This window comes from Tachysurus vachellii, chromosome 24 (assembly GCF_030014155.1).
Source record: "Tachysurus vachellii isolate PV-2020 chromosome 24, HZAU_Pvac_v1, whole genome shotgun sequence".
Classification (NCBI taxonomy): Eukaryota; Metazoa; Chordata; class Actinopteri; order Siluriformes; family Bagridae; genus Tachysurus; species Tachysurus vachellii.
Genome location: NC_083483.1, coordinates 5750365 through 5777064, shown reverse-complemented (window position 1 = coordinate 5777064; position 26700 = coordinate 5750365). Strand labels below are relative to the sequence as shown.

The 26700-nt window shown below is 42.0% G+C and overlaps 2 protein-coding genes across 4 annotated transcripts in view; both read left to right on the top strand.

Annotated features, from left to right (window-relative positions):
- Positions 1-313, top strand: part of cenpe (centromere protein E) — a 33614-nt gene extending 33301 nt beyond the window's left edge. For all 3 annotated transcript variants that reach the window (XM_060860134.1, XM_060860133.1, XM_060860131.1), the window contains one exon: positions 77-313. In XM_060860134.1, the coding sequence (XP_060716117.1) occupies positions 77-201 (125 nt within the window). In that variant the 3' untranslated portion in view covers positions 202-313. The remainder of the gene's footprint in view (positions 1-76) is intronic.
- A 777-nt stretch (positions 314-1090) lies between these two features.
- LOC132839414 (transmembrane protein 255B) lies at positions 1091-24723 on the top strand. The gene is made up of 9 exons (XM_060860376.1): positions 1091-1336; positions 4687-4829; positions 5037-5099; positions 14915-15004; positions 16705-16785; positions 17988-18073; positions 18206-18365; positions 21651-21800; positions 24502-24723. Exons 1-9 carry the CDS (start codon positions 1291-1293, stop codon positions 24721-24723), a joined length of 1041 nt encoding a protein of 346 aa, XP_060716359.1. The 5' UTR covers positions 1091-1290.
- Positions 24724-26700: the final 1977 nt, after the last annotated feature.

Below are 26700 nucleotides of genomic sequence, written 5' to 3'. Positions count from 1 at the left end.
CTCAATTTATTAGCCAATTATGAAGTCTTTATCACTTTTATATAGTCTATAATTTGCTTGTATGTCTTTGTCTCAGACGCCGGTCCCAGCTCAGCTGTCAGCTCAGCCGACACACATCCAGAAAGCTGGTGGCATATTCCAAGCACTTCCCCGGTGAAGACTGACCTGAACCTGGATGCCAATGGCTGTCCAACTCAGTGATTTATATGTATTTGTTTGTCTGTCTGGTTTTAGTTGTTTGTTTTTGTCTTTCGTTTCAAAAGTATGTCCCTAAACTTATTTTGGAGTCAATAAATCACCTATTAAAATTGTCTCCCTGACTTTTTTTTTTTTTTTTTTCCCCCCCCCAGTAAACATTACTTTTTTGGGGGGATGCTGATAGAGTAGATCATCTAAATTCATTGGTGATCATTGCAAGTTTAACTGTATTACACATGTACCTTTTCAATAATTGCTGAACTGGGTGGAAATTGAGATCAAATGTGGTGTGTAAGTGTCCAATCTTACCCGGAAAGGGCCGGTATGGGTGCAGGTTTTCCTTCCAACTAAGCAGAAGCCACACCTGAGTCTACTAAAAACTAACAACTGATTAAACAGGTGGAATCAGGTGTGGCTTCTGCTTGGTTGGAATGAAAACCTGCACCCACACCGGCCCTTTGTGGATAAGATTGGACACCGCTGATCTAGAGGAATGATCAGCTCACACTGCTGATGGTTTGGATGAACCTGGGTTGGAAGTCAGTCCCTGTCTTGCTCCATGCCGTGTGGCTATGATGGGTTGGATATTTTATTTATTTATTTTATTTTAAATCTTTGAAAGACAGGTTTAATTATTTTTATTTTTTTCCAGTTGCACCTCAAATGGACAATGAATGAAATATTCCATGCACTATTCTACAAAAGTAAATCTCCAACTCCAGCCTTACTTTTTTTTTTTTTTTTTGTTTTATTGTTGCTTATGGTTGATGTGATAATGACGATGAATGCATTCAGGACCAGCTGAGAATCTTTCACTGGGTGTTTTATATAATAGGAAGTTTAGTTAATTCAGCACTTTAGCCACGAGGTGTCGCCTGTGTCTGGTGTGTTGAACAGTAACACACGTTCGGGGTCTGTGAACGCACCCCGAGCATCAGTTAATCAGCAGCTCACCTGTGAGACTCTGCTTTAGCTCTCACACCAGCCTCTGCTTCTTCTTCCTAAAACTCGTTACCCAGCTAATAAAATAAGTAGAATTGAAACCTTTTGTTTTAGAATTTCACCTCTTTTGCTTGTTAAAACAGCTGAAATATGCAGCAGCCTTCAGGAGCACAGAGCACAGAGTCAGATCCTTCAGGTAAGCAGCCTGAAATGTTCATGTTTATTTACTCAGCTGATATTTCATATTAACCTCAATCTTCTGTGCAGTTTAACTCCTTAAACATCTATTTTAACGTTTGTCACTTGGAGTAAACTTCTTGTTTATATCATTATCGACCCTGATATACTGTTTCAGTTAAACTAAGACACTGGCATTTGAACGCTTCATGTTCTCCACCAATTGAATTTAATGACACTGAAATTAGAAATAATAAACTATTGTGTGTTCTTATTTTATTTGATTTATTATTATATTTTATGCTTTTCTTATAGTCAGGTCTAACGTTTATAGGACTATATTCTGTATTATATTCTCTTTAGATTATTTGTGTGTGTGTGCACACAATGGGTGTGTGTATATATATATATATATATACATACATACATACATACATACATACATACATACATACATACATACACATATATACTTTAAAAATCAGGTATTTGTGATGTAAAAAAAAAAAAATCATCTCAGAACTTCAGTGTAAAATTTAGTGTACAAAATTAAGTGAAAAACATTTTGAGGGAAAATATCCCTAAACTAATGCTTGTGACAGATAGACACTGTAATAAGGTAGATACACACTGTAATAAGGTAGATACACGCTGTAATAAGGTAGATACACTCTGTAATAAGGTAGATACATGCTGTAATAAGGTAGATAGATGCTGTAATAAGGTAGATAGATGTTGTAATAAGGTAGATACATGCTGTAATAAGGTAGATGGATGCTGTAATAAGGTAGATAGATGCTGTAATAAGGTAGATGGATGCTGTAATAAGGTAGATACACGCTGTAATAAGGTAGATACACGCTGTAATAAGGTAGATACACGCTGTAATAAGGTAGATACACGCTGTAATAAGGTAGATGGACGCTGTAATAAGGTAGATGGATGCTGTAATAAGGTAGATGCACTCTGTAATAAGGTAGATGCACTCTGTAATAAGGTAGATGGATGCTGTAATAAGGTAGATACACGCTGTAATAAGGTAGATACACGCTGTAATAAGGTAGATGGACGCTGTAATAAGGTAGATACATGCTGTAATAAGGTAGATACATGCTGTAATAAGGTAGATACATGCTGTAATAAGGTAGATGGACGCTGTAATAAGGTAGATACACGCTGTAATAAGGTAGATGGACGCTGTAATAAGGTAGATACATGCTGTAATAAGGTAGATACATGCTGTAATAAGGTAGATACATGCTGTAATAAGGTAGATACATGCTGTAATAAGGTAGATACATGCTGTAATAAGGTAGATACATGCTGTAATAAGGTAGATACATGCTGTAATAAGGTAGATACATGCTGTAATAAGGTAGATACACGCTGTAATAAGGTAGATGGATGCTGTAATAAGGTAGATGGATGCTGTAATAAGGTAGATGGATGCTGTAATAAGGTAGATGCACTCTGTAATAAGGTAGATGGACGCTGTAATAAGGTAGATGGATGCTGTAATAAGGTAGATACACGCTGTAATAAGGTAGATACAGGCTGTAATAAGGTAGATGGACGCTGTAATAAGGTAGATACACGCTGTAATAAGGTAGATACACGCTGTAATAAGGTAGATACATGCTGTAATAAGGTAGATACATGCTGTAATAAGGTAGATACATGCTGTAATAAGGTAGATACATGCTGTAATAAGGTAGATACATGCTGTAATAAGGTAGATACATGCTGTAATAAGGTAGATACATGCTGTAATAAGGTAGATACATGCTGTAATAAGGTAGATACATGCTGTAATAAGGTAGATACACGCTGTAATAAGGTAGATACACGCTGTAATAAGGTAGATACACGCTGTAATAAGGTAGATGGATGCTGTAATAAGGTAGATGCACTCTGTAATAAGGTAGATGGATGCTGTAATAAGGTAGATACACGCTGTAATAAGGTAGATACACGCTGTAATAAGGTAGATGGACGCTGTAATAAGGTAGATACACGCTGTAATAAGGTAGATGGACGCTGTAATAAGGTAGATGGACGCTGTAATAAGGTAGATAGACGCTGTAATGCTGTGATAAGGTAGACATCTTATTACAGCGTGTATCTACCTTATTACAGCGTTTAAACGTCTTTACTTGCTATTTTCTCCCTCTTTCTTGCAAAAACATTTTAGATCCCTCACATAAGGATGTTTTCTGTGCACACAATTTCTTCTCATAGTCATGTAAGACATGATATTACTTATAAGTCCTACGTTTGTGGTGACCACCGTATGACTAACATTTTCACTGTACAGGTAGGTGATAATTGTACAAGGTGTTAAACTTGTAGGCTGATTCAGGATGGCCTTCACCTTGTGCCCCGAGTCCCCTGGAATAGACTGCGGACTCTTTGTGACACTGCGTAGGATCAGCACTAGGGATGTAGTAGCCTAGTGGTTAAGTTGCTGGACTACCAATTGGAAGGTTGTGAGTTCAACTCCCATGTCCACTAGGCGGCCACTGCTGGGCCCCTGAGCAAGGCCCTTAACCCTCAATTGCTCAGTTGTATAAAATGTCAGTCGCTCTGGATAAGGGTGTCTGCTAAATTCTGGAAATGGAAATGTAAGCTCTATAGGAAATGGATGGAAGAATGTTCGGGTCAAAGTGTAAATTTAAAAGATATCTAGAGTTTGGTGCATTGAACTGATGGGCTCTTACCCTGGAGCATGGCAAAAATCTAGGTGGAAAAAACTGTTTTTGTGCACTGAATGTGATGAAGGATTATGACACAAACAGAGGTGTGTGCCGGGTTAGTCAGATGTTTGTTAAAAACACTGTTAATACGTCTTTAAAGTACTCAAATGTTTCAATTTCAAATGTTCAACATAATGGTGACATTTGATTGAAAACATTTTAGTGTGAACTAAAATTGAACTGAGTAAAATTGAACTGAATTGAGAATTGAACACCAAGATGTGCAATTGAATTTATTTTCCTTTGTGAGAATCTTTAAACGATGTATAGAGAATTATTTTATAATTTTTAATGAATAAAAGGAACCAAGTATACAGTAGCTGCTGAGAGGCATTAAAGTTTGTATATAAAATCCTACAGCAGAGGGTTTCTCCTTTTAGAAAAGGTTCCCAATAGAACCCTGTCAAAGTCTGTATTTAAACCAGGAACCCCTGGGAAAACAAATAGAGAGGGTTTTTTGCAGTACTGTACATCCATTTGAGGAAATGAACCTCTTAATAATGCTAAAACTTGTCACTAACCACAAAACACTGAGGAAGTTTATTTAGTGTTGTGGATTTAGATTTCAGATGTTTGAAAGTTAGTGTGTGTGTGTGTGTGTTGAATCATCCCACAGATCAGTACTCAAAGAGACGCTGCACAGCGATGTGGTGCACCGCAGCTTTACACGCTCTGTCCGTCATCATCCTGCTGATCGGCCTCATGGCTGCTACCCGTACTGGAAATGTGGCGGTGGCTGGTTACTACTCAGGCATCATAGTGAGTAACATCATCTGACCAAGCTTCGTCTCCTACAGTATCATCAGTGTAAGGTGTAAAAGATGTTAACTGAACGTGGGCTTGTGTCTGATCTGGCATTCAGGCAGATTCTGTTATTTCTTTTCTACATAAACTGATGGTTTGATGATAGATTTTTTTATAACATAAACTGCATATAAACTGAAAACTCTTCCTTTGTTCTCCTAGCTGAGCTTTGGAACGTTCTTGGGCATCGTTGGGCTCAATGTGGTGGAGAACCGAAGACCTATGGTAAGTAAAAATCTGAATTGACCTGTTCTTATTCATCACAAAATTCATTTTTATTTTAAATTTAAATAAAAAAAGATTAAAAAAAAAGATAAAATTAACCAGTCATCTCATAGGTGATATTATGCTGGAAAACTGCCTGAGATTTTGATTTCAAGTTGTCTAAGTGACTTGGATTAGATAGACAGACTTATATACTTTATTGATCCCATGATGGAAATTCTAGTTACAGAAGATTAGTCAGTAACAAGAAACAACACGCAGAATATAAAATGAATTATCACCTCCTGTACCACATTCTCTGTGTCTGTGAATCTTTTGGAGAATGAGCTCCATTGACTCTGTATTAAGTGGGTGAAACGGCTTGTCTGTGATGGAGAGCAGTTTGTTCACTGACCTCCTGTTCCTCACTTACCCAGAAGTCTCTAGTTTGTGTCCGATGACGGATCCAGCCTTGCAGATTAGCTTGTTAATCCTGCTGGCATCGCTGGCACTGGGACGCTGACCCAAACAATTCCAACCTTCTCACCCATGACGGTTATACACTTAAAGTTTTCCTCCACCGCTATCTATCTCATTCGTTTTCATCACATTTGGAAGCAGGTCATTCTTAGTGCACCAGTCCACAAAGTTATCCAGACTCCTGTCCATCCTTTATACACCCCAGCACTGCAGAGTCATCAGAAAACATCTGCAGCTGGCATGAATCAGAGATACTGAAAGTCTGAAGTGTACAGAGTAAAGAAAAATGGACACAGGACAATCCCCTGAGGTGCTCCTCTGTTACTGACCACCATGTCAGATAGAGAAGCCTCCAGTAGCACTGGGAGATGGTGCACACTCACTCAATCTAGCCAGCTTCTCCCTCAGCACGGACGGTCAGATTGTCAGTATGATAAATATGAGCCTTATGTTTAAAAAAAAAAAAAAAAAAATAGAACATTTGAGGAAAAACTGAAGAGCTTATATCCAGTGCTCGCCAAAATCAACCAAATGCACTCTATTGTACAAAAGACTTTTAAATGTTTCACTAATTTATTCACATTTATTCGGCTCGAAAGGTGTTTTCGTTGTATGCAGGTAAGAGAACGATGACGCATCAGTTATTTATTCACCATGGATTCTGGAAATAAGTCAATATTTTCTTCATCGTTTCCAGTTAATGGTATTCAACAACAGACAATTTTTTTTTTTTTTACTCTGTAGGATTATTTCTGTGCTGTCATTAACAATGTTGCAGGAATCAATCACAATTAGATTTTGGTACTTCTGTTTATTTCTGTCACAGAACGATCGTGTTACATGTGAACGGATGCAGGGATCTTATTGCGAACAAATAATGTTTTACCTGGAAGAACATGACAAATAAAATTACAGAATAAATGGCCTTGCTTCGTTATCCGCCTGAGTCGAGTCCAGATGCGGTCAGCTGTGATCGGTTAATGGCTTTGAGCACGAGCATGAAGGGAAATGATGTTAGCATTGCTGAAAAGCTGAATTTCCCTGAAAACACTGATGCTCAATTTTCAGCGTCCACTTTTTCTCTCAGAGAGGCGTTTTTTCTTGCAGCACACATTTTGATCATTATCGGAGTTTACAGCTGAAACATAGTTTACAAATCAGTGACTATATTCTGAAACTCTAAATAATCTCTTAACCCCAGTTTAATTTTGATGGATTTCAGTGGGTTGAACCAGTCAACAGTCACAATATGTTACTCTTAATAATAGTCAATAATTTGTTCATCCCTTCAGAGTGATTACCAACGTAAACCCATTTCCTCAGAGTTTTTTTTACTTCCTGCAGTCCTAATGATATAATCCCTATGTGAGTTCAGTTCTGATCTCTAACCAAAGAGAAGAATTATTAAACCTGTTTTTAATCTTTAAATCTAATGTCACGTCTGATATTTTAAAGTTTCGATAGTTTGCAGCAGGATCTACAGACATACTGTGGTGAAAACGTGGTTCTTGGTGCTGCTCTGTCTTTAAGGATCCGTTCACACTGGTGCTTTAGTCTGAATCAGAGCACAATAATCATCACATAATAAATTGGTAATGTGAACGCTGTCATGTGGACTAGGAAGTGCAGCGTGGTACTAAATGTTACTTTATGTTCTGTAAAGCTGCTTTGAGACGAGGTCAATTGTTAAAAGCGCTATACAAATAAATCTGAATTTGAATTAATCTCTAGACGACGTGCAGGAGACGGTGAGAGTTCGGGTGAATTGAAACTGTGCTGTGATTCCTGTGAACTCACATTGTACTCGAGTCTGCAGTCGTTCAGGAAGTAAAGCAACCTGTGCGTGTTCGAGCCATCATCACTAGTTTCCAAAGGAATAACTAAAAAAAACTGAAATATCTTGCTTGCATAAGTATTCAACCCCTGTGTATGCAACTTTACCATTGGCATCCTCCTGTGAATAATTAAACATGCAGTCACATTTTTTGGATAAATAACCCACTGTTAAAAGAAAACTGGTCAGAAAATGAAGAGAGAAAAGAATAAAAATGTATAGATTATGGAAAGGGTACAAAATAATATCCAAATGTTTGGATATCCCACTCAGCATTGTCGGATCAATTCTGACCTGTATGGGGGGGCAAGAAGGAAGCCGTTGCTTCAAAAATACCATATGAAAGCACATCTGGATTTATCCAAAAAAATGTGATTTGGAAGATGATTTTGTGGTCAGATGAGACCAAGATATAGCGCTTTGTGTTTTAGCCAAAAAGCTCTGTGTGGTGCAGTCCTAACACTCCTTATTCCTAAAGACACAACGTCCTTACAGTGAAGTATGGTGGTGGGAGATTGGGAGGAAATTCACCCTTCAGCAGGACATTGGTCCTAGTCACAAGGCCAAAGCAACACTATAGTCGCTTAGGAACAAAAAGATAAATGTCCTACAGTAACCAAGTCCTGATCTCAATGCAGTGGTGTAACCCAACCGATCTGAACATCCTGGAGAAAAAATGTGTGTGTATGTGTGTGTGTGTGTATATATATGTATAATAACTAATCTATTGTGTGTCAATAAGGATGTGTTCTCCATGTGTGTTTGTGATGTAAGATGAACACAAGGCACCAGGGTTCGATAGAAACGAGTGCGTCTGAGACCAGACTAACGCTGCAGGGGGAACAGGATCAGACTTCATAGAAAACATGTCCAGTATAAAAACTATTCAACTTTTATGCACAAATTTATTATTATTGTTAGAAATAAAAAACATAGAACCAAGATTTAAACTGAAAAATCTGTGCTTAAATGAATCTAGCTCATGCAAAACAGCCTTACAGACAGCACTCTATCTCTCTCTACTGTTCTCAGCTTGCTCTTCATACAAGTACTAAGCCTATTCATGTAGAGTATTCGATTCAATTTACAATAAAATTTATTTCTGTAGTGATTTTTACAATAATATTGTCATTTTACTGAAATCTGGCTACCATAAAGAGTCCTCAAGAAAGGTGTGAGTGCGAAAGAAAAACTCCCTGAAACGACACGAGGAAGAAACCTGGGGGGGAAAAAAGCAGATACGAAACAGACCCGTCCTCTTCTGGATGACACCGGAGAGTATAATCGGCACAGTGAACACGTTTAAAACATAGCAATATAGTAGTGAGGATGGTGAGGATTTTCTGAATGTCCTGGCATAACACAGATTATGATCACAGCAGCAGCTCCACAGCATCCAGGTGAGATTATTATCCGTTTGTGTTAATTACGCCGTTTTGCGCTAAGCTTGAGGTGAGGAACGGCGCAGGCATTATATCCATCCCCCCACCCCCCCACCCCCCCACTGTTGGCCAAAGAGACATCAGTGAAACCTTGTAATTTATTCAAATAAAATGTTATTCTGATTCTGTCATTTTCATGATCCAAATTTCACGGTCCAACTTTCTGTTCTTCTCTATGAGACACAAACCTAAAGAGAACCTACTGTTACTATTGATCGTAACAAATGTAGGCCAGTGTCCTTCCTTAGTTACATGCAGGAACGTCATTTTATTAATTAATGGTGACTGGCTTTAGCGTAACCTGAGTTGCCGTATCAGTGTGTCGGCCTCGTTCACCACTGACACAAATTTCAGAGGAAAAAGCAGAAGCACACAGCGTTCCACTGACACACAACACCTAACGTATACCCTTACAACAACACACACACACACACACATACACACACACATCTGCTTCTCTTAGTTTTGTTAACTCTGAGCCTGGGGTTCATCACTGAAGATGTGTATGATTTAAGGACCTGTTCTCTGTGCCCAACATTCTGGCACTGATCCCAGAACAGCCTTTAAAATTTTATGGTGGCGACACACACACACACACACACACACACACACACACACTGAGGTGCATCGTTTAGATGCTCACACATTCTCTTATTCTCTTATACACTGATATGGCATACTGTAAGGACTCGCTCATGTAACATGTGGTCTAAATAATCCCACTTTAACACACACACAGTAAAACTCTGACTTCTCCTCAGTCACACACAGGAGCAGCGGTCCGTCTTACACATTAATGTCCAACAAGCCGTATCGTGCTGCTGCCAGATCTCTAGTGTCAGGTGGCGTGTTGGTGAGGCCACGTATCGTCTAACGCTCCTCTGCTGTGCTGCAAGAATTTTAACAAGGAAAAATTTATTCGCATCGATGTCAAAAACCAATGAATAAAATTAATCGAGGCAAAAATGATTATTAATTAGAATCGATTACAATTCAGTCGGTATTCAATAAAAAATTTTTTCGTATAGCGCTTTTAACGATGGACATTGCAGCAGAAATTTTGGACATTTATTTGAATTCATTTCTAAAGAGCAACCTGAAGTCATTGTGGTGAGAAAAAACTCCCTTAGATGGTATGAGGAAGAACCAGATTCAAAACGGAACCCATCTTGATTTGGGTGACGCTGAGGGGTGTGATTATAAAAGATTATTATAAATAATGTTCTTTCTACAGTCGTATACATGGTATCGAGACACACGGAGAGCTTGTGTGTAAAAAAAAAAATATCGATGGTCAGTTTTTCTCAGACTCTCTATCGTTGGCTAATTCTGTGCCGATTCAGTGACGTATCAAATGTTTAATCGATGGCTTAAGAATGAAAATAAGATGTTTATAGTGTGGAAGCAGGAGTTTAACACCCTGAACACCTACTTGTTACTCTTGATATCAACACGTCACTAATCAAGCATGATTTAAATATTCTCGGCTGGAGGCGTCCAATCTTATCCGCACAGGGCCGACGTGGTGCAGGATCTCATTTCAGTTAAGCAGGTTTCCTGTCCGTACCTTTACGAGATTTTACCTTTCACTCACGTGTGCTCTCGGGGATGCGATGCCGTGATGTGGTCCTGTAGGAAGTGGAGATACTGTTACCCCTGATGTTAATCACGGTGGTATAAGAATGTTATTTCTGTTACACCAAAGCGTTTTGCTAACAATAGCTAACGTCTGTGTGAATTAGCCGTTGTGATGAAAGATTAATGTGTTAGAATGAGAATTGTGTGTATTTACTTGATGGAAATCCCTAGAGATTTGTAACATAAGTGTACGCTGTAAGTTGAAACTGGCCACAATATTAAGTCTGATGTGTTAGACGGAGGAAACCTCAGATTTGGATTATTGTCAGATCTGCTATTACAGCTCTGTGGTGTAATTCTATACCTGTAAAAGAGTCTTACTTTACCCTGAGACACTGACCTTCAGCTGACAACCAGGCAGACGTCTTTAGACAGCTTCACCTCCACTACACTGTCTCTCTCTCTCTCTCTGGCTCTCTCTCTGGCTCTCTCTGTCGCTCTCTCTCTCTCTCTCTCTCTCTCTCTCTGTCTCTCTCTCTCTCTCTGTCTCTCTCTCTCTCTGTCGCTCTCTCTCTCTGTCGCTCTCTCTCTCTGTCGCTCTCTCTCTCTCTCTCTCGGTCTCTCTCTCTGTCACTCTCTCTGTCGCTCTCTCTGTTGCTCTCTCTCTCTCTCTCGCTGTCTCTCTCTCTCTCTCTCGCTGTCTCTCTCTCTCTCTCTCGCTGTCTCTCTCTCTCTTTCTGTCACTCTCTCTCTCTCTCTCGGTCTCTCTCTCTGTCACTCTCTCTGTCTCTCTCTCTGTCTCTCTCTCTCTCTCTCTCGCTGTCTCTCTCTCTCTCTCTCGCTGTCTCTCTCTCTCTCTCTCGCTGTCTCTCTCTCTCTTTCTGTCACTCTCTCTCGCTGTCTCTCTCTCTCTCTCTCGCTGTCTCTCTCTCTCTTTCTGTCACTCTCTCTCGCTGTCTCTGTCTCTCGCTGTCTCTCTCTCTCTCTCTCTGTCTCTCTCTCTCTCTCTCTCTCACCATTTTTAAACATCGCTGTTCACCTAATCAACTGACCAGCTACACTGCAGTAAACCACACAGATATATAATAATGATTTAATCACATAGGATTAATCCTATATAATTTACCATGTCTGTCTCAGGGCAAAACTTTACAACAGGTTTTATTTGAAATACTTGAAACACTTTTTAGTTTAGGACTTTAGCTGAATTAATGGAATAAAAATCAAACACTTTGTAGTTGCAGTGCCAGAATAACACTCTTTTGTGATGTCCAAGTTGTCAGGAAATAAATTTAGTTTCATTACGTATTGCTACAGGATTATATAAAGACTGAATGCTTAACATATAGAATTGTTCTTAAACAGGAAAAAGTTTCCTCTTCAAAATTTCCTCTTCAATGCCTTTTATACTGTTAGAGAGAGTGTGTATGTGTGGTGTGTGTGTGTGTGTGTGTGTGTGTGTGTGTGTGCGCGTGTCCTCTGTTGTAAAATATTTCAGCGTTTGTTCTTCTCTAGGTCACCTTGGAGCCAAAGGCAGTGTTCCTGTCAGGGGTCATAATTCTACCTCAGGACCCATACAGTTCTCATTAAACCAGTGACCATTGGTGTCATCGATCACTTGACCACCATATTCTGTTTGGCCTTGAGCTGAAAGACAATCATGCTGTGATACATCTGTTTTTTTTGTTTTCCCCTCTCCTTCTTTTCCTTCCTTTATTCCTCTCAGTTGTTTCACTGTGGCATGTAGACGTGCTGACGGTGTAAATACTCTGATTGGCTGGGTTCGGGTTTTGGGATCCACAGTTTGATGAGGAAAGGAGCGAGTGTTTTAACTCGGCCGTCCGGACCCGTTCTGTGTGTGAAATAGCCACTCGTACAAATGATTAGATTAGGTCTGATCTCTTTCTCTAGGTTGGGGATTATTACACTGTGCAGGTGGTTAATGTCTGATCAGAAGTTCTCCCTGCTTTGAAGGATATAATATTCCTGACAGGGTTATTCCTAAATTATTAGAACTTGTAACCCTATCTGATTGTACTGTACCTTTAGTTGTCACTGGGGTGGAACTGCAATAGGTACAACGTTCTTACTATTCTCTGTCTGGCAATATACTGCAGAGCTGTTCCTTAGGAGCAACTTTTACCAATGGACATTGTACCAATAGACACAAGAAGCTTCATCATATTATCTTTTAAAATCGATCGATCTTGTGAGACTCAAAAGGGAACCTCATGATCACCTAAATCAGCGGTGTCAGTCTTATCCACAAAGGGCTGGTGTGGTGTGGGTGGGTTCATTCCAACCAAGCAGAAGACACACCTGATTCCACCTGTTTAATTAGTTGTTCTTGGTTTTTAGTAGACTCTGGTGTGGCTTCTGCTTGGTTGGAGTGAAAACCTGCACCCACACACACACCGGCCCTTTGTGGGTACGATTGGAGACCGCTGATCTAGGTGACACTGGTGAGTGAGATTATAAATTGTTTCCCTTCTATAAGTGTGTACTGTACAGTATGTACAAACACCGCAATAACAGGAAGATCAATCCAGTTAAAACATGAAGTCCAAAGTTCAAAATTATTATTCAACATGTTTTTAGTGAGTCAGGGAGATCCTTCAAACCAACATTTTACAGCGTCTGGTGCTTTGTGTAAAACTACGTCGTCACCCCTCTTCTATAGATATACATATAGATGTTTTACGTGTAATGTTGTCTTGCAGGTCATCACAATGCATCAGTTGCTTGTTCAGAGCTTTGAAACATAATCTCTTAGGAAGAAAAAGCTGCAACCCAGTTTCTCATCACCATCAGTGACTCTCTTAGAAAAAGTTCTATGAAGAACCGTTAAAGGTTTCCCTGAAGGAGAACTCTTTTGAGAGCTGGGTTTTAGTGGCTTTAACAGTTAGAGGAGAAACCTTGGTTTGAGTTTCTATCAAATTAATCACATTGACAAAGTCTGTAGTACGAGATTTACACTCGTTTACACCTTAAATCCCCTTTACTCACCTCATATTTACTAATTATTAATAATAATTCAAGCTTTGGGCTAAAGCTAATGTCCTTTATCGCAAGGACTCTACGTCCCTGGCAGTGAATCTCATGGCAGAGCAGCAGATGGATGAGGGGTTCAGAGGGACCAGTATTACTCCAGCTCACGTGCTTAATGTCTCTTTTTTGGCTGGACAGAAGAGCGACATTTACCGCATCCGCTGTTCATCATCCGCTAATGATTTCACTCTACAGACCAGTCCTGATTAAAAAAAACTCCCAGTTGGACAGGATTTTTAGGAGTGGCAAAATTTACGTTCATTCCGGGGTTTCAGTTTGACAGGAACGTTGGGGAGTTTTCCAGGAACTGAAAACAGGCAGACGCTCATATATTTTCCCCAAACTGATTTGGATCCTGTGCGAAGTTGGCAAGACTCTTCAGAAAAGCAGAGACATTTCCAGATGTAAAAGTTTTCGTTCTCGGCAGTCAGCTTGTGCCGTGTTTGTGAAATCGGACCTGTGAATGAGATCGTCCTGTGGCTTAGTGTAGTGTTGCCCTTCAGGTTGCCTTTGGTCAGTAAATTACCTATAAAAGAGCAAGTTGGCAGACAGTTTCACAGGCTGTACATTTCCTTTATTACTCCAGTCCACATCCAGACAGTGAAGTTATCAACTAGGAACAAGAGAAACAAGGGCATCTGCACAACACACAGCCATGTACGGATGTGTGTGTGGACCGGAGTGCAAGAGTGCTTTGATACTCGGTGTGTTACATACAGCTATAAGTAACAAAATGCTCGGACGGTGTGAGATGATAGTAATAATATTAATTAAAAAAAATAATCTCTCAGTCTCTATCTGATATAAATACTCTAATACTGACCCTTTCCCATGAGAAATTAGGTCCTCTGTGTTGTAAAATTTAAGGCCTCGTTCTTCTTGTCACGTATCTTATAGCTGCATATTGCTTGGGCAGTTTGGTTTGTTCTGCTTAAACAATCTGTCCTGACTAGATATTCTACACATCCTTCATCAGATCAGATCAGGGGAGGAGACCGCTGTGGTCGAGACAAAACAACTTTCCATTAGCTCTGGGTACAAACTAAATCAAATTTGGTTTTTTTTTCCAAGTTGATGAACCACAAAAAAGATCTGCATTATTTATTTCTTTTTTTAAGCACAGTGATGCAAACGTTCTTTATAGTATTGCACATATATGATTATATTAATACTGTGTGTGTGTGTGTGTGTACAGTCCTGTCTGGAAGCACGGGGAAACGCAAGGCCAGTTCTTTGTTCTTGCTGAATCATTTTGGTTTGAGATCAAACGATAAATCTAAAACGATGGAGTAAAATGTGAGCTTTCAGTTTCTAAACATAGAATCTTTTGCACATGACTGATTTAGCTTAGATGAACATCGTCTCCATGCTAAAAGTTATGTTCTTACTTTGTTCCTCAGCTTCTAATCTCTCCATTTGTTTTTGTTCGTTTGTCTTGTTTTTCCCTCTCACAGTTGGTTGCCTCCATCATTTTCATCAGCCTGGGTGTGATCTCCTGTTTCTTTTGCTCCATCGTGGACGGCATCGTCGCCGCCGAGTATATAGTAAGCAGCACATAAGAATTTAGCTTCTGCATGTTAGATCGTGCGTGCAGATTCGTACGAGCGGAGATCTATTTGCGGCACATACATCGGTTATTTACTTATCATACAGTTTTTCCCGCTGGTGTTTGGTTTTTGGTTTTGGTGCGTTGGTAATAAAACTTTGTGGATACAAGCAAACAGCAGCCTGGTCTCATCCTGCTGGGCGATTGGGGCTCAGTGATCTCATCACACACCAGATCTTACTGCAAAACACTCACTGGACCCTTCAGGCGTTCGTGTTCTGATCTGCCCCCTGGACTCGTCCTAATTCATCCACATGCATTCACTGGGAAAGGGGAAGCTTCGATAATCCGATCTCATCTGATACAAATCGTTTATTTTAAATATTAAACCCATCGATGTGAAGAGTTCGGGGTGCTTTATATGTGCTCCAGGTGTGTTCATATGAAACCTAAAATCAAGCAAAGAAAGATCACATCATCACCGGTTTATATGCTGAATAAATTTACGTTTTCAGCTTGATGGCGTACCTATTTCCAATTATACTGGTCTGCATAAGAGAAACTACAGATACACTTACGATTAATGGTCTCCACTTTATTAGCGTGTCTAAACACATGCTCATGTACGTGCATCGTAATGCACAGACTTCTCTCAGTGGAGTGTATAAGCTTTAGGTGATCTGTGACCCATAAGGAACACAGCTGACAGGAAAGAAAGAGCGAAACCCGGAGACGAATGTTTGTGTTTCCCTGAAATGCTGATTTTATTAAATTAGTAAACGTTTTGGAGCATTTTGAAATTTCAGAGTTAAAGAATTGTATGAAGACATTCAGCCTTCTATAAGTGATGTTTACACTAAAACTAGATTCATTCTTTAAATCAGTCCCAGCTTCTGTAAATGTGACCTTAAAGCTCATGTGCAGTCTGATTAGTGCTTTAGTGCTTTTATTATTATTCATCCTTCAGCAGACTAATGATTTCTCGTGATTTTACAGCAGTGCTACAGTGCGGACGTGTATAAATTCACAGGCCGAATGAATGAGCGCGAATGAAGGAAAGCGAGGTAACTATTAGAACCTGCTGACTGTAACATTAATAAAATATTAATGTTTTTTGATTTGTTTATTAATATTTGTTATTTTTATTTTATAGATAGTTATATTAATATTTATTAATGTTAGTCAGCAGGTTCTAATAGTTACCTCGCTTTCCTTCATTCGCGCTCCTTCATTCGGCCTGTGAATTTATACACGTCCGCACTGTAGCACTGCTGTAAAATCACGAGAAATCATTAGTCTGCTGAAGGATGAATAATTGCCATTCAAGTTTATTTGAAGTTTACATGCACCGGATCTGCAGCTGTCTGGAGCAGAACTGAGCATCTTGCTGTAATAAAGCCACAGAGACAGATTCAATAAGAACTTGCGGTCGGTCGGCGTTCATCAAGTCGGTGTGTTGTGCCGAAGCATCTGCTGAAAAAGCTTTAATATAGCATACATTACATTCAAGCAATCTAATACCAGAGCGTTTTTTTTTTTTTTACCGCTTTATAGCAGTGAATTCTGCCAAAAAAAAATATATATATATATATATGTATATATAAAATTTTTAATTGAATAGCAGGAATTTATCAGTACAGCTGCTGAGTTCAGAGTACTGAGTCAGTAATTAAATTATTATTATTATTTTTTCTCTAGGACCGAAGACCGCTAATGGAAGGAAGGTGCGAGTTTTATGCCAGCAGCTCAGGCTATGCGTATGACAACTACTACAGCGAGGTGAGTATAAACCAATCACAGCATCCGGAAAGGGACAATACAGGTCCAGGGGAGAACTGACACAATGTTCCGCTCACCCTTAAAACCTCCAGTGATTCGAGACGCGTTACAATCTCTGTATAATCACAACCTTCAGCTTTCTGATACTGTGTGCCGGGGCAGTTTGGGAGGTGGGGCCTCGAGAGCCAAATGACATCAAACTACAGCATACTGTATAGATCTGACTGTGTTCATGTATATAGGTCCATCATGATGTCTGCTTGACATAAGCTAATAAGAAGAGTTTTACCGCTAGGTTTTTTTTTTTTGTGTGTATAACTAAAGCAGAAAACTGCAGACATCAAACAGGTCTTTTCTCTTTCACTCCATTTATTTCTTCAGTCGCTCAGTGGATTTCTCAGACTTTTTTGGCCAGTGATCACATTTCAATGGTCCAGAGTTCTCAAATTCTCCCATTTCTAAAGTTTCTCGCAAGAGCCGATGAGCAAAACATATATGCAAGACATATCCGGAGCTCGCTGAAAATAGGCCGTGTAAATGCTGCTTTGATCAACTTGAAAGAAAGGTATTAATAAACTATAAGCATTTTCATTATTATTTTAATGTGTTCAGTAAATCAAGTTCAAGCACGGTGGGTCGTAACGTGCACAGTGACTTAGTGGTTATCATTTTTGCCTGAGAGTCGGATTCCTGCCTCCATCCCGTGTGAGCAGAGTTTGAACGTTCTCCTTGTCTCTGGGGGTTTCATTCAGGTCCTCTGGTTTCCTCTGTCAGTCTATAGACGTGTGTTGTAGGCTGATTGACATCACTAAATTGTCCATAGTGTGTGAGTGTGTGTGGCTCCCACCCATCTAGGGTTGTCCCCCATCCTGTATAGACTCCAGGCTTCAGGTTGGAGGAAAAACAATACAGAATACATTATAAATAAGGCATTCCGCCTCTCGAGTGACCCAAAAAAAGAGAAGCTGTGACCTAGTCATTAGTAAAAGAGTTTATTAATGAGATTTGATGCTTTGAATTATGAAACACACACCTGTAGACTCTGTGGTTATAGTCGAGCTAAGGCTAATCACATTAACTGTCCACCAGAAGACTTTAAATGCAGCACATTTCCATTTTACACGGTGGTCCGTTGTATAGGACAAGGATATAATGCAGTTTATTTCTTTCTGTCTCTCTGACCCTTATTTCCCTTACTATAGGTTACGTGTCAGAACTATAACCAAGACTGCAAGCTCAAGGTGAAGACCAACACCTGTTACTGCTGTGATTTATACAGCTGTGAGAGGTGAGCAGTGTTTAAACACTACTGTGATATAGCACCTCTATTAACATGTGACTGGAACGTCTCTCTCGCTCCAGGCTGCCTTTACACCCTTTTATGAAGGTACATGGGGTTTCTGTGGGTTTGTGTCTCCAGCCCAGGATACAACGCACATTACTATGAGTTCACGGGCGTGAGTAGCTGCTGGGACGTGGTGCACCTGCACAGGCTGCTGTGGTCCGACGTGGTGCTCAACGTGCTAGGAGTTTTCCTGGGCATCATCACTGCTGCCATACTGGGAGCCTTCAAGGACCTGGTGAGAGCTTCTACAACCTCTGAGCTCACAACCTTTCTTTCAGAAGAAGCCTTTATTTGTCACTTTACAGAAAATCCTTTTCTTCACATATCCCAGAGAGGGTTGAGGGCCTTGCTCAAGGGCCCCACAGTAGCAGCTTGGTTACGTCAATGTTCTGCTCAGTAACCCAGAGCCTTAACGGCTGAGCCACTGAAAGAGATAAACGCTTAAGAGTTTCAGTGAATTTAAACAAAGCACAACTTCATATGTTTCCAGCTAGTTGACTCAATTTTACTGTTCAATGCAATTCGATTTTTATTTGTATCACTTTTAACAATGTCTCAAAACAGCTTCATGGAAAAAGAAAAATTCAGAATAAAGATGACAGTTTAAAATGATATTGAGATTTATCCCCAATAAGCAAGGCAGAGGTGAAGGTGAGGAACACCTCCCTGACATGATATGAGGAAAGAAACCTTGAAAGGAACCAGACTGAAGAGATCCATTGGCAAAAATCTCAGAGTGATGCGATCATGTGGCAGAACCTCAGGAAGATCTTAGAAAATCTTAAACCTGCTATTCATTTATATTAAATCTGTAATGAATCCTGAAATCACGACGATGCTCATACTTGAAGCTCCTGGTTACACAACTCCACTGAATGCACACTTGTAGAAAGGACATCTCTCTTGAATGGTTCTCTCTTGAATCTGGTTCTTTTCAAGGTTTCTTCCTCATATCATCTCAGAGTTTTTCCTCCACACCGTCACAGCTGGTTTGCTCATTAATTTGTTATTTTAAAACGTATAAAAGCGCAATACAAATGAAATTGGATAGAACTGAATCGAATTAACGTGGCTAGCGTGTGTATAACGTGTTGCAGCTATATATTTAAGCAGAAGCGTACAGTGTATGACCAGTGCCATCTTTAACAAATGGACCAATCAGATATTAGTTTGTCGTGGTATGCGACATCGTTTACGTGCATCTTTTTTTATGTTCAGCATGGAATCATTTGGTCACGTTAAAAACAGCAAATTTTCTATCTCCAGATCCGTTAGCTGACGAATCCTTGGCGAGAGATTATAGAAGTGCTTTCCAATTTTAAAGACTAAAATCAATCCTGTTGAAAATGTCAGTCTGCTCATGTCATATTTGTAGGCATTGTTATATCAGGATTCTCTGTTCTGCCTGTAAACCTGCAGGTTAACCGGCTGCCAATAAAACGGCACTCAGTCGCACTGGTGTAATAAAATACAATAAAGTTTACAGTGGGTTTAAAAGCCCGAGTTCTCAGTCAGAGTTCTCAGTCAGAGCCGCTTACCTTCTTGTAATAGTGTAGTAAATCTGTTGTTTAAGAGCGAGTCCTTTTCTAGGAGTCAAATCCGAAGAGCCGTGAGGCTTTTGCTCAGAAGCGAGCAGGGGTTAGCGTTAGAGCTGTCAGACACAGTCAGACCAGGACGAGCTCTTAAGTTCAAATAAAATCGAAAGAATCAAAAATACAAACCATATGAATGGCCACGTCTTAACATGTTTGCTTCATTCATGTTCAACCAATCATTACTCTCTGTTTTCTGGAAAAACGTTCTATATACAAAAAAAAAAAAAAAGTAGTTATACAGTAATTATACAAACTTGATCTTAATCAAGCCCCTGTTTAGAAGGACAGTGCTGAGGTCTAGGTACAGACGACAGTAAATCTGTCCTACAGCCCTGGCTGGCAGTTTATGCATTTATTTACAGACCATTGCAATTTATTTGAAGGTGAATGTATAGAAATGAATTGTTTTGATGAACAAAATTATTAAATATATATATATTCATTCATTCATTCATCTTCTACCGCTTATCCGAACTACCTCGGGTCACGGGGAGCCTGTGCCTATCTCAGGCGTCATCGGGCATCAAGGCAGGATACACCCTGGACGGAGTGCCAACCCATCGCAGGGCACACACACAGTCTCATTCACTCACGCAATCACACACTAGGGACAATTTTTCCAGAGATGCCAATCAACCTACCATGCATGTCTTTGGACCGGGGGAGGAAACCGGAGTACCCGGAGGAAACCCCCGAGGCACGGGGAGAACATGCAAACTCCACACACACAAGGTGGAGGCGGGAATCGAACCCCGACCCTGGAGGTGTGAGGCGAACGTGCTAACCACTAAGCCACCGTGCCCCCCCCCATCCATATATACATATATATGTATGTACATACAGTTGTGTTCAAAAGAATAGCAGTCCAACATCATCAACCAGATCAATCCTACATGGCAAATAATTTACTAGTAGGTATAGTAGAGTAATAGAAAACCAACAGACCCAACAGTCAGATTCTCATACTCTGATTCTGCGTAACCAAATCATTTAGGGAAAGGTGCGTGTTCAATTCAAGAGATTGTTCAGAAGCACAGCGTACTTTGATTAAAAGGTTGACTGATGATGGGAGAACATATAAAGAAGTACAGACAATGATAGGCTGCTCAGCTAAAGTGATATCAAATGCTTTAAAATGGCAACCGAATCCAGGAAGACGTGGGAAAAAAAACGGAGAGCTACCGTCTGAACGGGTGAAAGAATAACCAAATGACTCAGCTCCAGGGTGAACAAAGAGAGTCTAACGTTACCGTGAGTACTGTAACAACTAGAAGATACCTATGTGACACCAAGCTATCAGCAAGAAGTCCCCGCAAAGTCTCACTGTTGAAAGCAAGATTGTTTTTCTGGGTCTTGGGGCCGCAGACAGTTTGTCAGACGACCAACAAAAACACTGAATTCAAGCCACAGTACACTGTAAAGACAGTGAAGCTTCTCATACTGTGATCGGAGATCTGGGGTCATGTTGCCGAAGAGGAAATGCCCTTGAAATGGGTGTTTTAACAAGACAACGACCCCAAACCCACCAGTAAGCGAGTAGCATCTTGGTTCCAGACCAACAAGATTGACATTATGGAGTGACCAGCCCAATCTCTGGACCTTAATCCAACAGAAAATCCGTGGGGTGACGACAGAAACGCAAAACCATGACATGCCAGAGGAATTATGGTATGTAGTGATCATCCTGGGCTGGAAGTCAGTGGACTCCATGAAACACAGATGTGAAGCAATTCTCAGATACAGTGGTTATACAACTCAATATTAGCTCAGTGATTCACAAGAAAGCTAAAACTTCAAGAATATTTCAGTTTATACAGTAAACGTTTGAGTTCGTAACGTAAAATGCAGACACTGCTATTTTTTTGAAGAGACTAATATTCCTTTTTCTTCTCTTTCTGCACAACTCCTCACCACCTCCATCACAGGTTCCAGCCGTTCAGTCACAGGCGTCTCCGCGGCCCGCTCCTCCACCGCACATCCTCTATAATCCCACACAGCATGTGGTCACTTATGCAGGATTCTGCCCATCTGGACAAACCCTGCCTGCTTACCCCAATTATCCAGTGCCCCTGCAGGTAATGAGATGTACAGCAGTGACCGTATTCACTCACACACCGGCTGTTTCCTCTGAGATTTCGCTCTCAGCATTGCTCACTGCCCCACACGCTTCACCTCAACACTTATTAATCAACACTGGATTAAGGGCGTGGTCAAATCCGTCGTTAGTGACAGTGTTGTATTTGTTTCTTTAACTTACCCCCAAACACTCTCATCTCACACACACTCGCTCATCTCTCGCACACGCTCATCTCTCGCACACGCTCATCTCTCGCACACGCTCATCTCTCACACACGCTCATCTCTCGCACACACCCGCTCATTTCTCTCACACACCCGCTCATCTCTTGCACACGCTCATCTCACACACGCTCATCTCTCGCACACCCGCTCATGTCACACACACCCGCTCATGTCACACACACACGCTCATGTCACACACACACGCTCATCTCTCACACGCCCGCTCATCTCTTGCACACGCTCATCTCACACACGCTCATCTCTCGCACACCCGCTCATGTCACACACACCCGCTCATGTCACACACACCCGCTCATGTCACACACACCCGCTCATGTCACACACACACGCTCATGTCACACACACACGCTCATCTCTCACACGCCCGCTCATCTCTTGCACACGCTCATCTCACACACGCTCATCTCTCTCGCACACGCTCATCTCTCGCACACCCGCTCATGTCACACACACACGCGCTCATGTCACACACACCCGCTCATGTCACACACACACACGCTCATCTCTCTCACACGCCCGCTCATCTCTCTCACACGCCCACTCATCTCTTGCACACGCTCATCTCACACACGCTCATCTCTCTCGCACACGCTCATCTCTCGCACACCCGCTCATGTCACACACACACACGCTCATCTCTCTCGCACACGCTCATCTCTTGCACACCCGCTCATGTCTCGCACACGCTCATCTCTCGCACACACCCGCTCATGTCACACACACGCGCTCATTTCTCTCACACGCCCGCTCATCTCTTGCACACACTCATCTCTCTCGCACACGCTCATCTCTCACACACACCCGCTCATGTCACACACACACGCTCATTTCTCTCACACGCCCGCTCATCTCTTGCACACGCTCATCTCTCACACGCTCATCTCACACACGCTCATCTCACACACGCTCATCTCACACACGCTCATCTCGCACACGCTCATCTCTTGCACACACCTGCTCATGTCACACACACGCTCATCTCTCTCGCACACGCTCATCTCTCGCACACACCCGCTCATGTCACACACACACGCTCATTTCTCTCACACGCCCGCTCATCTCTTGCACACGCTCATCTCTCACACATCCGCTCATTTCTTGCACACGCTCATCTCGCACACGCTCATCTCTCGCACACACCTGCTCATGTCACACACACACGCTCATCTCTCGCACACACCCGCTCATGTCACACACACGCTCATCTCTCTCGCACACGCTCATCTCTCGCACACACCTGCTCATGTCACACACACACGCTCATTTCTCACACGCCCGCTCATCTCTTGCACACGCTCATCTCTCACACATCCGCTCATTTCTTGCACACGCTCATCTCACACACGCTCATCTCGCACACGCTCATCTCTCGCACACACCCGCTCATCTCTCTCGCACACGCTCATCTCTCGCACACACCCGCTCATGTCACACACACACGCTCATCTCTCTCGCACACGCTCATTTCTCACACACCCGCTCATCTCTTGCACACGCTCATCTCACACACGCTCATCTCTCTCGCACGCTCATCTCTCGCACACCCGCTCATGTCACACACACACGCTCATTTCTCTCACACGCCCGCTCATCTCTTGCACACGCTCATCTCACACACGCTCATCTCTCTCGCACACGCTCATCTCTCGCACACCCGCTCATGTCACACACACACACGCTCATCTCTCTCGCACACGCTCATTTCTCTCACACGCCCGCTCATCTCACACACACGCTCATTTCTCTCACACGCCCGCTCATCTCTTGCACACACTCAACTCTCACACATCCGCTCATTTCTTACACACGCTCATCTCGCACACGCTCATCTCTCGCACACACCCGCTCATGTCACACACACACGCTCATATCTCTCGCACACGCTCATCTCTCGCACACACCCGCTCATGTCACACACACACGCTCATTTCTCTCACACACCCGCTCATCTCTTGCACACGCTCATCTCTCACACACCCGCTCATCTCTTGCACACGCTCATCTCGCACACGCTCATCTCTCTCACACACCCGCTTGTCACACACACTCATCTCTCACACACCCGCTCATCTCTCTCGCACACACTCATCTCTCGCACACATCCGCTCATGTCACACACGCTCATCTCTCGCACACACACGCTCACCTCACACACACCCACTTGTCTCTCGCACACTCATCTTTCTCCCCTCTCACCCCCACACTCATATCTCTCACCCCCTCTATTACCTCCCCACACACTGAGCCATACGTTGGTCTGTGATGCTTTTTGTTTGTGTATAATTATTGCTACACATGTATAATATTTAAGATTTACAGATTTACCTTAACAGTCATCCAAAAGGAGTTTCTTCATTTCTAGTAGAATTCCAGTTGACTTCGTGAACTGGACATTCACAAGCTGTATGAGTGAAAACAACTGCTAGTTCTTACTGTCGTCCTTCTGTCCCTCAGCACCTCAACAATTACCCAGCAGCCAGTCCTTCTCAGCCCAGCCCCGAGGTGCCCATGTCTCCATCAGAAGAGAGCCAGTCTCAGCCCAGCAATAGCAACCCCGCAGCTCCATCCCAGTCCAGCTGTCCAGACACCTCAGCCTACATGCTCACTCCAAATGCACCCTCGCTCTATCCACACTCGTTAGGGCCCTTTGAAAAGCCTCCACCCTACGCATGCTGAAGGACGTTTCATTCCTTGGAAATAGATGTTACAAAGTCATAATCGCCTAAAGTCGTCAGGATTTAGTGTTAAAATAGTGTAGAATAAGATGGTTTGCTTTTTAATGGACATTATGAAGAATATGAACCGAAGAAAATCATTAATTAGAACTAAACTGTTTAAATTAAACGTTTCCTCCTAGTTGCCAGGGACAGGGCAGGAATCACCTGGATAACATCACAAGACCTTCTGATAAAGACATAAAGCCAGGTATAAGTAACAAGTTCCCATTTTAGTCAAGTGGCTGATGTCATAATCCAAAGTCTTCCTTCTGAGATACTGAGTATTAAACTGCTTGGCAATGCTGAGATTCCAGCTCAGAAGCTTCTGATCATTAGCCCAATGCCATTACTACAGAGTTATCCCTGCTTCTTCACCTCCCTTATTCCCTTCATCATCTTTTTTTTGCGGAGTAACACCCACCCCCCCTTTTCAACATCTAGCAGACCAGTACTTAATGCTGCTTCCATACTGGAGTAAGTTTCCTTCACTGTACCATACAGCATTTGCTGCTAGGCCCCAGCAACCTTAGCCAGATTCCCTGCACTAGGGCTGGAGTCTCTAAGCACCGCTAGTATGCGTCAGTAGACACTCAGGGTCTTTTTACACCTGGTCACTTCATGTGTTTTCTCTGATCCCATAGCTATCTGATTTGTTTAAACTGTTCCATTTACATTAGGACACACAAATGCGTCTCGGCGAATCGGATATCAATCCGATCTTTCTACTCCCGCCCAAAATGCAAATATATTTGACCTAATTTCTGGGGTAATTGAAATGGAACACACTTTGGTGTGTGCGGTTTTCAGAATGCAATCAAAAAGAAGACGAAAAAACTTGTTACGACGGTGATGCTACAAAAAACAGCATTTACTGTTTGCTGCATTTTCGCTGGGGGGCACGGTGGCTTAGTGGTTAGCACGTTCGCCTCACACTTCCAGGGTAGGGGTTCGATTCCCGCCTCCACCTTGTGTGTGTGGAGTTTGCATGTTCTTCCCGTGCCTCGGGGGTTTCCTCCGGGTACTCCGGTTTCCTCCCCTGGTCCAAAGACATGCATGGTAGGTTGATTGGCATCTCTGGAAAATTGTCCCTAGTGTGTGACTGCGTGAGTGAATGAGTGTGTTCGTGCCCTGCGATGGGTTGGCACTCCGTCCAGAGTGTATCCTGCCTTGATGCCCAGTGACGCCTGAGATAGGCACAGGCTCCCCGTGACCCGAGGTAGTTCAGATAAGCGGTAGAAAATGAATGAATGCATTTTCGCTGGCAGCAGCAGTGCGTTTTAAGACCCAACGAGACACCTGAGTGAAAGATCACCTGCGAGTGACGTACTTCCATTTGCTTCCATTTGGGAGGAGTATAGCGCTGACGTATGTGGCTTGAACAACCACATTCATTTACACCTGTCCAGTTTCATCTGAAACACGTCCCAGACCACCTCCTGAAGTGGTTTGAACCATCGGATTTATATCCGTCTCGAAAATGTTTCGGAGGGCATTTAGACCTGGTCTTTTTACCATCGGATAGCTATCTGATCACAGGAAACACATGAAGTGACCAGGTGTAAAAAGCCCCTCAGTTACTCAGTGAACTCAGAAACAAGTTCAGAATACCAGCCCCATGTTATCAGGCACGCTAACGTGTGCTGTGGAGGCTAGTACATCTGACAGCACTAGTTCTGTTGCTCTTCACCAGGAGACATTCAGAATTAGTTGTCGTCTGCAGCGATAACTGGTAAAGGCATGCAGTCATTTCATTGAGAGGGGCAATGAACCCCAAGTTCTATCTTGCTGGTCACCCTAAAGGAAGGTTTCCACTTGGTAATGAAACCCTATTGGAGAGTCACCAAGGACTCTTCTTCACCTTACATAGCAGCTCTTCAAGTGTCCTCCATGGTTAGCCTTATTGAGACGACCTTATGTACAATAGTAAAGCAGACAC

Coding starts and splice junctions, on each gene's coding strand:
- LOC132839414 (XM_060860376.1), top strand. CDS start 1,291: ATGCAGCAGCCTTCAGGAGCACAGAGCACAGAGTCAGATCCTTCAG. Junction 4,830..5,036: donor GTTACTACTCAGGCATCATA/GTGAGTAACATC, acceptor TTGTTCTCCTAG/CTGAGCTTTGGAACGTTCTT. Junction 21,801..24,501: donor ATTATCCAGTGCCCCTGCAG/GTAATGAGATGT, acceptor TCTGTCCCTCAG/CACCTCAACAATTACCCAGC.